The sequence below is a fragment of the Molothrus aeneus genome, chromosome 4 (genome assembly GCF_037042795.1).
Source record: "Molothrus aeneus isolate 106 chromosome 4, BPBGC_Maene_1.0, whole genome shotgun sequence".
Classification (NCBI taxonomy): domain Eukaryota; kingdom Metazoa; phylum Chordata; class Aves; order Passeriformes; family Icteridae; genus Molothrus; species Molothrus aeneus.
Window position 1 is genome coordinate 56,456,662 of NC_089649.1, and position 15,786 is coordinate 56,472,447.

Genomic DNA, 15,786 nt, shown 5'->3' on the forward strand with positions numbered 1-15,786 from the left:
TTCCAACATAAAAACTTTGCTACCACTATGAAAACCAGCAATTTATAAATACCTGAAGATGACCTGGGGTGTGTTATGATGTTTTCAGCTAAACAGTTTTTACATGGAAACACTCTCTGAAAGTCTTCTGACAGGATCTTTTAATACAGAGTTTGAGCAAAATTAGTATCTGGAAAGAAATAATTTGTCATGGTGTAAAAACCTGTGTGTACTCAAATTTTAATGTATCACTTAAAATGAAAATGAGAACATGAATTATTTTGACAGGAATTTAGCAAGGTTGGAGATTATTCAGTAGTGCAAGTATTTCTTCTTTTTAGATTAATTTGACCATTTTGAATTAGTAGAAAGTAGTATGTATTAGTGTGGTAAGATGAAAATTAATGTGCTGTCTCATGAAGATGAGCTTAGTTACAATGTTTTTCATCCTGTGCTGGAAGTTCAGACATCATAAAATCTTGTGTTTTGGTATCATTATAGAGGTTTTAAGTAACAACCTCTCCCCTTGGATGTGTGATGGTTATTTGAAAACATCCTCCTGAACTGCTACAATATAGTTTCATGGATTGTCAAAGGAATATAAGAAAGTCATAGACAGTCACCTAAATTAGAATTTGTTTGTGATAATGACCAAGTTATTGTAGTTGATGCCGTGGTACTTAACTATCCTAAGTAATCAGAACTTCACAGAATACTTAGCAATACTAATGTGGTACTGGATTAGGTCTGTGAGAAGTATCTGGATGCTGAGTCACATTTTCATAGTTCTGCAAAGTGCTAATATCGCAAAATATGTGCCAAACCTTTAGTATTTCTCTTATTGGATGATAAGCAATGACAGAAGAAGAGTTTGGGGCATTGTGGGACAACTGTCATATTACTGACATGAACTGGTAGTGTTCCCATTTATCAATATTTCTATAAAAGAAATTTGATAATGCCATGTGTCCTGAAACTGTAGCTCTCATCTTCAGCATTGGTATTGCATTGCAAATTGAATTTTCATTTTAAAAAGAAAGGTATAGTATGGAAGATCCTAATGCAGCAATGTTTTTTCCCCTTTCCCCTTTCTTTCTCTGTCTTCTACCTGCACTCATTTCAATCTCCATCCCTCATTACAGTCACAATCAGGAGTTTCTTTAAATTTCATTTTCTTTTTTATATTGCAATGATTTTTGTGTTATTGTTTGATACATACAGACAGACAGACATCCCTGCATTGTACTGCAGAATGCAGCAGTATCCCCATGGCCTGTTGGTGTCAGTGTGTGGCATCACTGCTGGAGATTCAGATGTGCTCACAGAGCTGAACATGCATACCATGGTGCCAGGAGCATGGGGCACCCCTTGTAGGACCTGCTTTTTTATTATTACCAATGCACATATTTAGCATTTTTCTTCACTTGCTGTTGTCCCTCCAAGTCTGGCAATATTTCTAAGTTAGTCACTTAATTTGATCTCTGGCTTTCTGATCTCTAGTATGGGACAATAATGGTGCTTAACCAACTCTGTATAGCTTGCTCAACTCTGCAGTTAAAATTTACTCAGTCATCATTGAAAAAGATAAATTAGCATTTTTTTGCTTGACCATTACACAGTATATGACAGAAGTGGCTTTACCAAAGTGTGAGAATCACAGTATTTCAGCTGGTGGACCCCAAGTACTTCGTACTGCCAGAAATGAGTACCTGGGGTACTCACTCAGAAATGAATGAAATATAAATAGAAGTCATAATGAAAAAGAAAGAAAGAAAATCAGCACATCAGAGGCAAAGCTTGAAAGAAAAAAGTCAAATAAGTGGTATGAATGTCTATTTCTCATTTATTTGACTTGATTTTTACAATTGGAAAAGCTGGGTACTGGGGAATAACCTGTGTTATAGTTCTCTATACATTAATTGTCAACATGTAGTATGAATCTTCATTTCCTGTAAAGTATTTAATATTTTTTCTATTACAGGGACTCAGTATGTGTATATTTTTTGAAAAGGAATATTCATTTCTTCCTAACTCTGTTCCCTGCTTTTGCTCTTCTATTTTAGTCCCTTTTAGAGTTAACACATCCAATTACAAGATGGGGACAATGACAAAGCTGAAAGCTTTGAGTTGAGATGTGAAGTCGGCCTATGCCAGGCATGCATCAATTTACATGACAGTGGAAGGTCAAAAATCTCATTATTTGCACTGTTTATGGCTTCCTTCCTAACCAATAGCTTCAAGGGCTGAACTGTAGGTCCTAGAAAATCATGTGATCTATGAGATGATTTATTAATTTGAACCACTTGATATTGCCTAAAGCTATGAAAATGGGATATACTAAAGAACATTATTGTAATTAATCCATTAGGAATTCCTTCAATTATTCATGTGTTTTAATCACTTGGGCATTTAACACAGTGTTAAATTATAATCATCTGATTACATACAGATCTGTGTGGAGCTCTGACAGTCTTCTATGCTGAAGAATAACGTAGGCAAATGCAGAAAAATGACTTCATACTAAAGAAACTGATTAATCTCAAACTCACCTGCTGGAATTTAGGTGGTGTTAGAAGCGTTGTTGTAACCTCTTGAATTTGTCAGAAAATCTGATAGAATTGCTAGATAGAGTTGTGTTCTATATTCCTATTTTTACACTTATATTTCCAGCTTTTTATGATGATGAAGGTTACCTTGCAAACAACCTGTGAAATGAGGAGAGAGCAACATAGTGCTCTTTCCTTTAATCTGCAAAAAAGAGCATTTTTTTTTAAATCCAGAGATGATCACAGTAATCTTCTAAGCTGACCTTCCTCAGGCAGAGGTCTTCTCACAGGAATGGGATCATGATTTGTATTTCAAATATGATTATTATTTTTAACAAAATGAACCAATAAAGGGATCCCTCAACATATTTAATTACTTTAAAATTTTTTCTTATTTTCCAGATTTGTCTAGCTTGAGTTTTTAACTTTTCAATCATAATTGTTTCATATTCCTCAGCCTCAAAAGTTTTCTGTATCCAGATTTCTTTGCCACTGATGAGTGTCTTCACAGAGACATAGTAATCCCTTTACTCCCTTTACTTTGCAGTCATTCTTTGAAGCTACTCCTCTGTTTTCTGATCTCTTTGGAAGTTTGCACTCTAAACCAGAATGCTCATCTGAGGGGTCAAGGGGTTTTTGTGTTTGAGCAAAGATAAAGTCTCTTTATTCTTTGCTCCTAGAAGTGTGGTTTTGCATTTTGCTGAACTAAAAAAAAAAAAATTACTGAGTTCATCCTATAACAATAAAATATCCTTCTGGTTATTTGTTCACCAATCTTTGCATTTGGCCATATCAGCAATTAATAGCATCTTTTAAATTGCTGATAAAATAATTGACAAGTTGGACCAAGAGCCAGTCCCTTCTCCATTCATAGATGTGTTCTCATTAATGAGTGACCTCTACCACTTGTGTTTAAAAACATCTTACCTATGACACAGTAAGAATGAACAGAGACGTAGCTGAAAGAGATGAAAGCTGGTGGATGTCATAGAACAACTGAATGGCCTGGGTTGGAAGGCATCCTAAAGATCATCTGGTTCCAAGCCCCCTGCCATGGATCACACTAGTGACAACAGAGCATGGAGCTGAGGTACTGTGTCAGACATCTCTGTGTCACTTGATTCAGAAGACACAGAAAAATACCCATGTCTAAGAGAGATAACAGTGTAACTCCTGGTACCTTCTCAGGCTCCTTGGGTTAATAAAAAACTAAGTGTATGCTCCTTAGCTGTCAAAATGTGCAGTTACTGAGTATAATGTTTATTGTAATTTGTCCAAGATGAACAGCTCCAGCTGTGCTGCCTTCATACGCAGTATAGGAATACATGAAATTTCATGTTTTTTCATCCTTTATTTCCATAAACTAGCTCCAGACTCACTTTTTGTAAATGTGAGTTTGTTTTATGTATGTATTTGCCCAAAGAGGAAAATGAGAAATGATAGTTCTTGTTCATCAACTATGAGAAATACCAGAGTTTTCTCTTATTTAACAAATATAGATAAAAATGAGACTTCTCATTGTTTTTCAAATATGTCTTCCAATTTATATGTGATCTGCTGCATGGAAAAAGTGTGAGACTATTAAATTACAGCTTTTCTATTTCTTTCCTGCAGTGCTACTCTGCAGTAACAACACAATATGGAGATTCCTGAGAGTTTCCTAGTTCACTAGGAAGTGACAACTTTGATTTTCTGACAGGTGATGGTGGAAGTTTGCAGAGTGCTTCATGTCATCTGGAAGTGTTAGAATACAGCATGCTGTTGACTTGCTGTAGTTTCTGAGTACCCTGTATCACTGTTCCGTTTGAGGATTTCACTGTAACACTGTAAATACACTGCCACTGCTCCGCCTGGACAGGCACTTAACAAATGTTGACAGTACATAATCAAAGATAGCACCACACCTTGAATACTCCCAAGTGACAATCTTTCAATTTTAAATAGTGCTGGCCTGCTAAACCACTTTAAAAAGCTGGTTTTTCCCCCCAAGCTATACAATAATCAGCTTTTCCCTGATGTGATCTTATGTAAATACATCACTAGATTAAGGCTCATGCTGATAAAGTTCTTTCTGTAATGAAAAGTTCTGATTCAATATTTCAAGATTATTTTGAGGAAGGAAATGGTCTCAGGTGTTCCAGTTATGGGAATTCTGAAAAGTGAGGGCAACTGTAGATAGTCTGTGATGAACAATTTGGTTACCCTGTGCCCTGGAGGAAATGTTAGGTGGCTAGAAGTATGAAAATACAGTCTTATGCAAGTGTACAAGTGCATTTATATAAGTGCATAAGTGTACACTTACATAAGTATGTAAGGCAGTGTTTCTGTACTTAAAAAAAAGAATATTCCTATGTGTGTTTTGGAGATGGGGATTAATAAATTGATGAGGAGCTCCTATGGCACAGTTTTATCCACACATTTAGTGCACATAAGGATCATTAGGCTCTTGTAGAAAATCAATAGCTTGAACCTGGCTATTAAAGGGTCTTTCTTTAGTTGCTGATATTCTGTGTGCTAATTAATGAGTAAAACCATCTCTTTAAATGTAGTTTTATTTTTTTGGTAACTAATTTTGTGTGTTTTCTGTTCATTTTCCCTGAGAAACTGCACCCACAAAAGACACTACATCTAGAAGTTTTTCTAACTAACTGCCTTATTGTTCTCTCCTATTAGAACAAGCATTTAGAAGTTCCCATTGCTGTCAGGCACATTCACAACACACACATTATCTTTATAAAGTAATCATTTTTAATTCCATGGGTGGCACAAATGGTTGGTGGGGGGGCACTCAGCCTACCTGATGCTGGTTCAGCTTGAACCTAAATTGCAAGTATTGATCAGCTTGGCCTGTGGATACTCAGAAACAACTGGAATGCTTTTCTCAATGGCCATGGCACATGCCACTGCATTTGACTACTGTTCAAGTTGTCTGATATAGTGAAGGCTAAACATTGCTGGACAGCCCTGGAAGTACAGAAAGCTACTGCATGTTTCTGAAGAGACAGCTTTATCTTGCTGTCTGTTAACAGATAAAATAATTCAGATAAATTTCAGATAAAACAGATAAAATAATAGTATTGACATGAGGCAGCAAAAACATGTCACTTGGTAATTGAACTTACTAAATGGTAATGTGATTAAATACTGTATATAGAATGTAGTCACCCAAAAAATTGCATAAAAAAGGCTCCTTCTATTACATTTTTAAATAATAAATAACTTCCTTGCTTGCCAGCATTTTTTCTGCTTCCTGAATTCATCTCATCTTACCACAATTGAATTTCAATGTGCTGTTGTTTTTGGTCTCACTCCAGGACCATTGAGGAAGAAATCGTAGATGGAAAAAAGATAAAATAGTTTAAAATGATAATTTAAATCTCTAAACAGACTCAGGTGTTTGATAATCACCTGAGTCTGATCTTGGAAATAGCTGGACACTACATGACTCTCCTATCCACATCCAAGAGCTGGAAATGCTCAGCATATCCAAAATTAAGTGTTAATGATGTGAGTTAAATATAGTGCAGTTGATTATATTCTGAATTTATATTCTCTCAACCTCTGTTCAATCTTAGAGGCTTTTTGTATATAGGAAAATATAAATTATTTGCAAACAGTTTAATAAGAATCAAATGTTATAAGAATATATAAAAGCCTGTATTAGAATTCAGAAATTTCCAGTACTTTTATTTCATCTTCTTCATAACTTTGTTGTCATTGCATGTATATCTGAATAAACACAGCTTTCAATTGTATCTGGAAATACCTTTTCTTTTACCTTCTATTTCATTTTCTCTGACATGTTTATCTTTATTTTGCTAAGCATAAGGTTGCAAGCATGAAGTTAATGAGGTTAGAATTTTCAACGTGATTTTATTTAATGCAACATTATGTGTCAGCCTAAAAATGCAGGTTTGTGTCCAGTCTGCATTGTTTTCTCTGAATATGGAAGATCATTTAAAAGTTTAGCTGATACTTCATCAGGGATCCAAGTGACAAATATGTTCATACTGATTCATGGATTCTGTCTCCAAGCAATGTATATATCCCTGGTAAATGAGGCTTCTGTGTCTTTTTGGAGGAAATGTATGAGTTACGTTCTACTGAAATATGAAATCATAAAACTTCTCCTGGTTTATAATCGATTTTATTCAAAACCAAAATGAAATGCCAGACCTTTTTGGCTTCTCTTCCCAAGCATATTGTGCAGAAACATTCTTCTATTTCCTTGACCTCCTCCTTCAGTGATCATATTATGAATAAATACTTCTCATGGTCAAATAAATTTTTAGAAACTTCTCGTTTCAGCTAGTCCATTTCAGCCACCCCAAAAGGGGTGCTCAGCTGCACCCCTTTTCCTCTCTCTTCTTTAACCATTTACAGGACTGTGCCTATCAACAAGGCATTATAGCATCTGAAAGAATTCAGATTTTGTTCCCATTCTTCAGTGAATAAAAGACAGCAATGATGGTTGCTTTGTAGCAGTCAGGATCTAATTTTGTAGATGATTTATTATAACATTTTCTTATTCTAAGCTGTTTACATCTGAAAATACCTCAGATTAAGGAAAGCATACTGTAGAAATAATAATTTCAGATTCTACTAATAAATTGTTTATATAAACAAGGAGGTAAGAAAAAGGGGTCATGGAAATGTTTTGCAGTTGTTCAATTAGCTTCATTTGTTAGTGCTGCCCCATCTGCAGGTCAGTCTCTGATAAGCAGCTTTTTTTGGGATAGGAGTTGATGGTAATGAGCCCTTTCTGTTACCAGTGCTGTGCTAATAATAAGTGTTTTTCACTGCTTCCAAAACTGCTTAGATGTTCATAAATAAGTCATAATCTCTGTGAGGTTTACTGCATGTGTTCTTCATTCTATGGCATTATAAAAAATTAGTTTGATGCATATGTGAGAATTGAACATAATTTCTCTGTCCTGTACTGGGTGATCTGTGGAAAAAAGCATGATTGTTTATGTGTCCTGGACAAATTTATTCTTATTCTTTATTCTTGCTCTTTGGAAACTCTGTGCCACAAAATAAGGATGGACAGTTTGATTCATGTTTCTTTAGGTATAAATGATATGTAAATGATAAAGATGTGCAGGGAAAGGAAATTCCAGTTTGTTTCCAGGGATATTTTGCCAAATATTGGGCTAATTAGGAGCCTGAACAAAAGTAAAATGAAGCATTTTCCAAAGCCGTGATCATCTGAAATGGACTTCTGATAGTTATGAGTTAACTGGGAGCCTTCTGCTCTTTATGTCAATGTTTTTGAGCACAATAGATGTAGAGTCATAAATGAAGTAAAGGCAGTTGCAGGAAGGGAGTGTTTCTAGTCCATATAATAAGCTTGAGACTAGTTTAAAAATGAACACCTCTTACTGTTATGAAGCAAAGCATATGTCATATATATTATGGAACTGTGTTTACAATTTTATCATTACCATAAAGCATAAAATAGGATTAATACTGCTACTGATTAATATGGTTACTTTTAAAACCTGTAAAAAAATAACAATTTAAGCCAAGATCAATCAAAAAATTCTAGTGGAACTTTCTCTTTAGAATTTGTTGGCATTTCCGTAGGTTTACAGAAGTTAATCCAATAATATACTTGTATTCATTTCCTCTACTTTTTGTCCATCCTTCCCAAAGTTATACTCTTATGATACTACTTCTGGCACAGAAAACATTATTTCATAAGTCTCATAAAGCTTTATTCTCATCTGTTTGAGTTTTCTGACTTCTGTAAAATAGGATTTTTTCTTGTTGAAGCATGATGATATACAGATGTAGAAAAAAAATGTATCTATTTGTATGGAGATCTATGGGTCTTAGGTATATTCATCCTGTGACTCTGAGATAAAAAATCTTTTTAAACAGTCCAATAGACTCATTAATTCTCCATGAGCTATGACATTGATGGCATTTTCTGGTAGATTGCTACCCTATCAGAACAGACCATTCTCACCAAGAAAATGGATCAGTCCTGGCATGTTTGCCTTCCTCAAGTTGTCTCTCTGACCTCCCTGTGCCCCAGTCCCTCTCAGTGGCAGAGGATGGACCTTTTCACCTTTGGAATACCCAACCCAGGGAGTCTTCTCAGCTATGTGATTTTACTGAATTAAAAAAAAAAAAAAAACTAGCAAAAAGCAATGGCATGTGATTGTTCAAATTTGCTATGTTACCCTTGAAAAAGCTTTTAAAAATAACTAAAAAACTTCTTAGGGCTTGCATATCCTTTTTATCCCCTCTCATTAATCCAATTTTGTCCTGTAATTTTGGAAAATGAAATGTTACTCTGTACCTGTAACAAGTCTTGTAAGAATTTGGTCTTTGACATATTGACAAGAAAGCTTCTTGGCAGCTATAAAACTCTAATTTTTTCACCAGTAAATAGATTATGTTTCTCTTTGCTGAGAAATATTTCTTAACACTGAAAATCTAAAACTCCCTGCCACTTTAACCAAGGGGAGTAGACATATGTACTCTGGAGAACTGGTAATAGCAAGCAGGAATGTTTTAATTAGCATTAACAATGGATTAACATTAAAATCTTTCTACTCATATCACAGTCACTGTCATGTCTCATAGTGCCATAATCGGACAGGAGGAAAACCTTTTCTCTCAGTTTAGTTTGGCTACTGAATCATCCAATGAGAGCTCAACCCTATATACCTATAAAACCAAGAAATTCCTCTGGCACAGCGAAGGAGCTCTCTGAAATTCCCTTCAATGAAATTCCCACTCTTGGTTGTGTTGCTCATTGCTCTTGGTTGTTGCAGGTATCACCAGGTGTTCTGTGACCCACACAGCACTGCGAGATAACATGTGTGATCACAGATGTTTTCCTATTAAGCCAGAAGTCCTGAATGCAAACTGAAATCAATTATTAACATATGTTGTCCCAGAAAAATGTTCAGAGTTAAAAAAGCCAAAAGAATTCTGGAGCAGTCTGCCCCAATATTCCAATTTCTTTCTTTTCTCCTCATTTACAATAGAGGTTCACTGTCCATGAACAGGCAAGACCTATAGACATTTTATATATGAAAGATGATGACCTTTATGAGATGAGAAAAAAACCAGAGTGGTTTCCCCTATACCTGTGTAGTATTTTCAAGTGCTTCCCACAGAGTTTCCAGAGAGACTAGCACTACTCAGCTTTTCCCTATATTCTAGACAAATTAAAATTTACCTGTTTTCTTTTGGCAAAAGTAGAGCCCCAAATTTTAGTCAATACTGAAGCATACAGGAAGCTTTTGTTACCTGGTATTTAATCCAGCTGCCTTTTTTCCCCTATAAATAGACAAACAAATGATGAAAAGGATAAAAATAGGTAAACAAAGTTCAAGTTAATGCAACAGCAAAACCTTAGAGAGCAATATACAGTGGGGGTAAATAAATAACTGATATATTTTTGCTGATATCTTTTTCTGTTCGATTTTTCATTCTGCAGAAAGAGAATGAAATTTTCCTTTCCACTCACAAATCCTTTCCTTTATCTACCAAAATCAGGTATCATAAAATACTATTGAAACTTGCCTCTGCTGAGAAAAACAAAATCAAAGCAAACCCTGCTTTTTCTCTGAAGCATCTCTTGTAATATTCCTTAATGTGTCAGCAGTCACCCACACATTCATGCAGAACTGGATTCTGTAAGCTTGCCCTATTTTTCAGTATTCATTTCACAACTTATAGCTGCAATCTCTAGTGGCCCAAAGTTTTCAGCAGACATCGCTGGTTTAATCTAGCTTTGTTGAAGTTAAACAATTTCTTTCCAGTCATCAGTGAAAGTTCTTGAAATACTTGTGCTAGAGTAGTCAGCTAATGCAACTGGACAGTTCTGTAAAGATTCCTCCCAAATTCCATATAGCTGCCAGTTTTGTCTGTTTCATCTGGAATATTCCTGAGGTATTTCTCACTCTTTAATGGTACCTCTGCTTTTTCAAACTGCTATTTCATTATAGAGGGAAGAATTATACAGTTTTCCATGAATCCATATAAAGTTCAGTTTCATTTTGCCAAGGATCAAATCTGATCAAGCAATATTAAGACAACCTTCCTACACCCATATCCACTTAATCCCAGATAGGAGACATTTCCTTGTAGTTCAAGTAAGTATTGCTCAAAATATCTGTAACTATGTGGCATCACACAGACCTTATATGATTCATCAGCTTGTGACTCTCTGGAGTTTTTAGCTTGAATGATTTAGATCACTCATAAAAATAGTTATTTAACCATCAATAGGAAATAAAATAAATATACAAAAACCCCAGCTTTACTTTCGGGTGTAATTGATTACAGATAAAATCCAATAACATGAAATAATGAAAACCTGCTTTGTTTAGGCAGTCCCTGTCTCTGTGCTCTGTTTCAGCTGCAGTAAACAGTTTGCATTTCCTAACTGGCATGTGCCCAGGAAGAGTTCAGGGTCTTGGTTACTGCTGCAGTAACATGTAAGGGCTCAGACCAAAAGTATTTCAGGTGTTTTTATTGCTCCACATTTGTCTTGTTGCTGGTACTCCCACTAGTGACTAGGTCTGTTTATTTTCCTTCTGACCTGTTTCACTACTAACTCCCAGTTGAATGATCTCCCCATTCCCAGATCCTGAAGTTACTCAGGTTCTCTGAGTGCTCTTTAAATTCCTTTTTCATTTCACCTAAATTATGAAATTATTGACTGTATTTTGGGAAAGGAAGGATCCCATGCAGCCTAGATTGATATATTTTTCACACATGCTTTTCTCATGTTAACTTACAATATGACCAGTTTTTCTCTAACATTGTGTGTAATATATTTTTTAACAGTCCTTGGGTTTGGAAATGTGGAATTCACTGTCAATCCATTTCCTTTCCTCAAAACACAGAGCACACAATCTGAAGACAAGAAGGAGGTAAATCAAATGCACAGCTTCAGAAGCATGATGCTAATTCCTTTTCTAAATCATTATTATGACTATATGAAGTACAGCATCACTTGTTTGAAAAAAATTAGTGGTACCTTGAAATTTAATGTTCTACAGTTTAGGCTTATTTTAAACTCACTGCAAAATTACAGCATGATGATTAGTACCACACAGAACTTCTGATTCATGTATACTTCTATTATAGAAGAAAATTGCTGTGGACTTGATTAGGGTTTGAAGTAAGGAAACAAATACAGTGCAATCTGAATGTCTTGACATCTTCTGAACCAGTTTCAGAAAAAGTATGTCCTTCTAGAGATTTATCTCAAGTGAATATCATATCTTCATATCTGTGGCAAGTAAGGCATGTTTTTCAGGTGCATAGAAGCAAACCCTGAAGATTTCAGCAAGGACTCTTCCTCTCCATTCCCTCTTGAATAATGTTATTGAATTTCCCATGAATACATCCCTTCTCTGGAAAAACTCCTCTGTGTTCTTGTACCTCCTGAAGATTTTATTCAAATACTGATGTGGGAGCATGTCCAATAACGCTCTCCCATTGCATGTGAACAGTTGCTCCGTGTCTTTGGAAAGGCAGTACCCATTCCTGTTTATTATCCCATCATGGGAATCATTCTCCCAGAGGCTTGTCTCTTCCCCTGTGTCTGGTTCCCCATTCACATTCCCTGTGGATTACTGAATCTCTGAGATGGGGCCCTGTGGGAAGTGTGGCAGTGTGTTGTGAGAGCTGGCCTTTGAGCTGGGACATCAAGGATTTTATAGCTGGCTGTTACATGAGCAGGCAGTTTCTCTGAAGGTTTATATCCAGAAAACTTGAAGCTTAATTATGTTAACAACAGTTTGAAGTTTTAGCTGTTTGGAGCTGTACTACATGGTGCTACATTCCAGTGCTCATGGGCACAGGATTGGTTTTCTCCTTGCGCTGGACAGGAGCAATATAGATGTATTACACCAGAGAAGATGGGTGACTTTCTGCAGATGCCTTGCACAGACTGATCAGAAAAAAACCTCCAGTGTTCAAAGGGATGAACTCTAGTTTCTAGAGTACATTAATTTCGTTCAGAAATGGGATGTAGGAATAGTTGAGAGCATTCTCTTTTTAAAAGAACTCTTATTTCTGTGTAATAACCAACGCTCATGTTTAGTTCTCACAAATTAATATTCTGTTCCAGTAATCATCTGGAAATCCAGACTGAATATTGTATGGTGAAAATGTATTTCTTAGCACAGTAAACACAAATTTAACATTAATATTTATTTGCAGAATGCCACTTTTGAAAGATACAAGATAAAATCTGTGAAATATGCTTAAACTAGAAGAAGTTTTTTCTGCTGAAGTTTCAGAAACTCTGTTATCATATTGAAATTCAGCTTACTTTGGTAGTGGTTTGTGATGGGAATACAGCCATGTCTGGAGTGCTGTGTCATGCTAAGGACTCAAAGGACCGGATACCAGCAAGTGTTGTTCCAACAGTGCAAATTCAAGCATTGTTCAGTTCTAAATAGCAGTGGGTCTGAAATATGACCCTAGATGTGAATTTGAGTGGAAGTGCCTCCCTTTACTTTGGCAGCCTAAAAATCTGTTGTTAAGGCAAATGCTTCTCTGTTGTCATGGACAGAATTTACTGACAGCTTTTTTCTTACAGCTGATTGATAGGCTGTTTCCAGAGGTGGAATTATTGTCCTTGCCTGTGTGGATAGACCTGAGATGTCTCCAGTTGTTATAGATAGGTATGGGATTTTGTGTTTAACATTTTGCACAAGGCAACATGCTTAAGCCAGAGTTCAAATGTCCACAGGAACCTTCACGAACATAAAAGTTGCAAATCCGTGTAATTGGCATGCAGATTAATTCAGTTCAAAGGGAAGCTGACTGATTAAAAAAACTTTGAGTTCCAGTATCTTGTAAAGGATAAATTGCAGAAAGTGGATACTTGTTCCTTTGCATCCTTTGATTGTTTTGCATAATCAGTAGGAACTCCTGATGGAAGTGAAGGCAGTGAGCTGCTGTGCTCCATTATGCTTGCTTTCTTTAGGAAACAGTAGGTTTACAATTGAAAAGTCAGCTTTGTTTTACAAACTCTGGTGTGTACAGTGCCAATTTTTTTTTCTTTTGGCTCTTTCCTACCTATTGCCTTTAAAAATCATGTCTGACATTTTTAAATGCAGACTGTGTGTGAGAGCACAGTGTGAGGGGAAAAAGAGGGGAGTGAAAAAGGGGCCACTTTGGTGTCCTGCCACAGGCTGGGCACAGCTCTGTGTGCAATCAGAGGGCTCCCCTGGTGCAGTCCATGGCTGCTTGGCACAGGGCTGCTGCGGCTGGCAGGGTGGCTCTGTCCTCAGCAGCGCTCATCTCCTCGGCACCTGCGGCTGGAGCCGGCTGAGGAGCAAACAGGGATCTGCTGGGGGCTCCTGCCTGACCTTGGAGTGGCACCCAAGTCCTGGAACGCTGGGTAGGTTCCTTTCCTTCGGTTTGCAGCCCCTGAGCAGAGTTGTTAGGTCCTAGTCAGTGTTGGGTGTTGCTAACGGCCTCTGGCTTCTTCAAAGTGTCAGTCTGCAAAGGAAAATAATGCCAAGTGGGAATTGATGGCTCTGCCTCTGTGAATGAGAAGGTAGCATAGAGAAATGGTCCCCAAGCGTACAACTGGCTTTAAGTGGCTCAGCTGCTTTGCTGCATTTGAGTGACAGTGGCATTAAGGCAGCACAGAATCCCAACTATTCATCTTTTCTGGGTAGAGCAGCTGTCTTTCAGTAACAGCTAGAGGAATGCAGCTCTCCTCTATGACACTGATGTCAGGCAAGCTCAGATAGGAAGGATAATAGGTTCATGCATAGAGGATTACATTATTTCCTTTACCTAAACAACTGACTAAGGTAAGAGGTAAATATTTATTTGCCATCTAGAGATATTACATATTTCTTACCATTTAAGTTAAAATCAGAGTTAAAAAAAATTTAGATAAAATCTGATTTTACCCTATCTGTATATTTTACAAATACATTAATTTCCACATGACTAATTAAAACCAAAGGAATATTAATACACTAATTCCACTTAATTAATACTAGGAATGTATGAACTGAGAATGGTTAAAGAAATTTTAAATATTTTCCCTTTATCTCCAGTCCATCTCCTCTTTTCTCCTCCCCCATCTCCCTTACCCATAGTCTTTGGATTTAAGTTCTTTATATATCCTGCAGGAAAACTGAAGGTTAAGTTTTTGTTTAGGATGGAAGTGCTAGCCCCTGAGAAGAAAACACATGAAGAGAATGAAGATTTGCAACAGTATCCTCAGAAGCCTGCAAGCTGTAAGAAAATGCTTAGGAATTGCTGCTTGATAAAGCGAATTTTTGCCTGGAAAAGTTTGAGCTCTAAAGGTACCTTTTCTATTGAAAATTGTAGGAGAAATTGTTGTCCTTCCAAGAATTCTGAATTTTTGATACAGTGGTATTACTGAATTTAACATCAGTCAAGTTACAGGTACAAAAAGTCTCTGCTGTCTTGAGTCTATTGTGCAAGGAGATTAAAAATGGTACAGCTTTGATTGAGGTGCTTTATCATAATGTGATAAAAATAATTGTACTGCAGGAGTATTCATTTTGCAGCACATAAAAATACATGGTCTGCAGAAAAAAAATCCTTCAGTCAGAAGATAAATGAGTGAATGTAAAATCCCAGCAATTAGATGTATTAATTTATCAGAGCCCAACCCCAAATTCTGTTTTGATGAGTAAAACCTCCTTTCATTGTCAGAGTATATTTGCTTGGAAATTCCATGATCAATCCCTTTGTCTTTGAGGAAATGAAGAAAGGTAACATTCTGTCACATTTATACATGATGATGTTATGTACTGTATTTATAATAAATACTAAAAGAAATGCTTCTTTTTAAAATTAGAAGTTGGCTGTGAAATATCTCACCATTGAAAGTTGAACTCTTTTATGAATAATAAATTAAACAGCAACTGTCTTGAAATGATGGTTAATCTGCTTCACATCATTTCCTTCAGGAACATAGCAACAGCTAAGAATTTTATTCACCAGATTCCTCTTTTTACCATTGTATTTGTACTTTGCAATGTTATGTAAAAACAGGAGAAAAAACACTGCCCAAAACAATTCTTTTGCATTTTGGCAGCATTTTTCATTCCCTCGTACACAGTTTATGACAGAAACAAACAAACAAACAAACAAACCTCAAACCAGGTCCTCAGTATATCCAATTTGTGTCAAACAGAATGAAAAGAAATGCATGACACTGCTTTGTCATGAAGAGCTAAGGCACCGTAACCTGAGTGTGTGATATGTTACTTTATTTACACATTTATTT

General features: G+C 36.3%; 1 protein-coding gene across 3 annotated transcripts in view; it reads left to right on the forward strand.

Moving 5' to 3' along the window:
- Nucleotides 1–15,786, forward strand: part of KCNIP4 (potassium voltage-gated channel interacting protein 4) — a 387,819-nt gene that overhangs the window by 27,810 nt on the left and 344,223 nt on the right. The window contains exon 1 of one of the 3 annotated variants that reach the window (XM_066548549.1): nt 14,705–14,833. The exons of the other annotated variants lie outside the window; for them this stretch is intronic. Within the exon in view, the coding sequence (XP_066404646.1) occupies nt 14,773–14,833 (61 nt within the window). The 5' untranslated portion in view covers nt 14,705–14,772. Of the gene's footprint in view, nt 1–14,704; nt 14,834–15,786 lie in introns of those variants that run through there. 3 annotated transcript variants of the gene reach the window in all.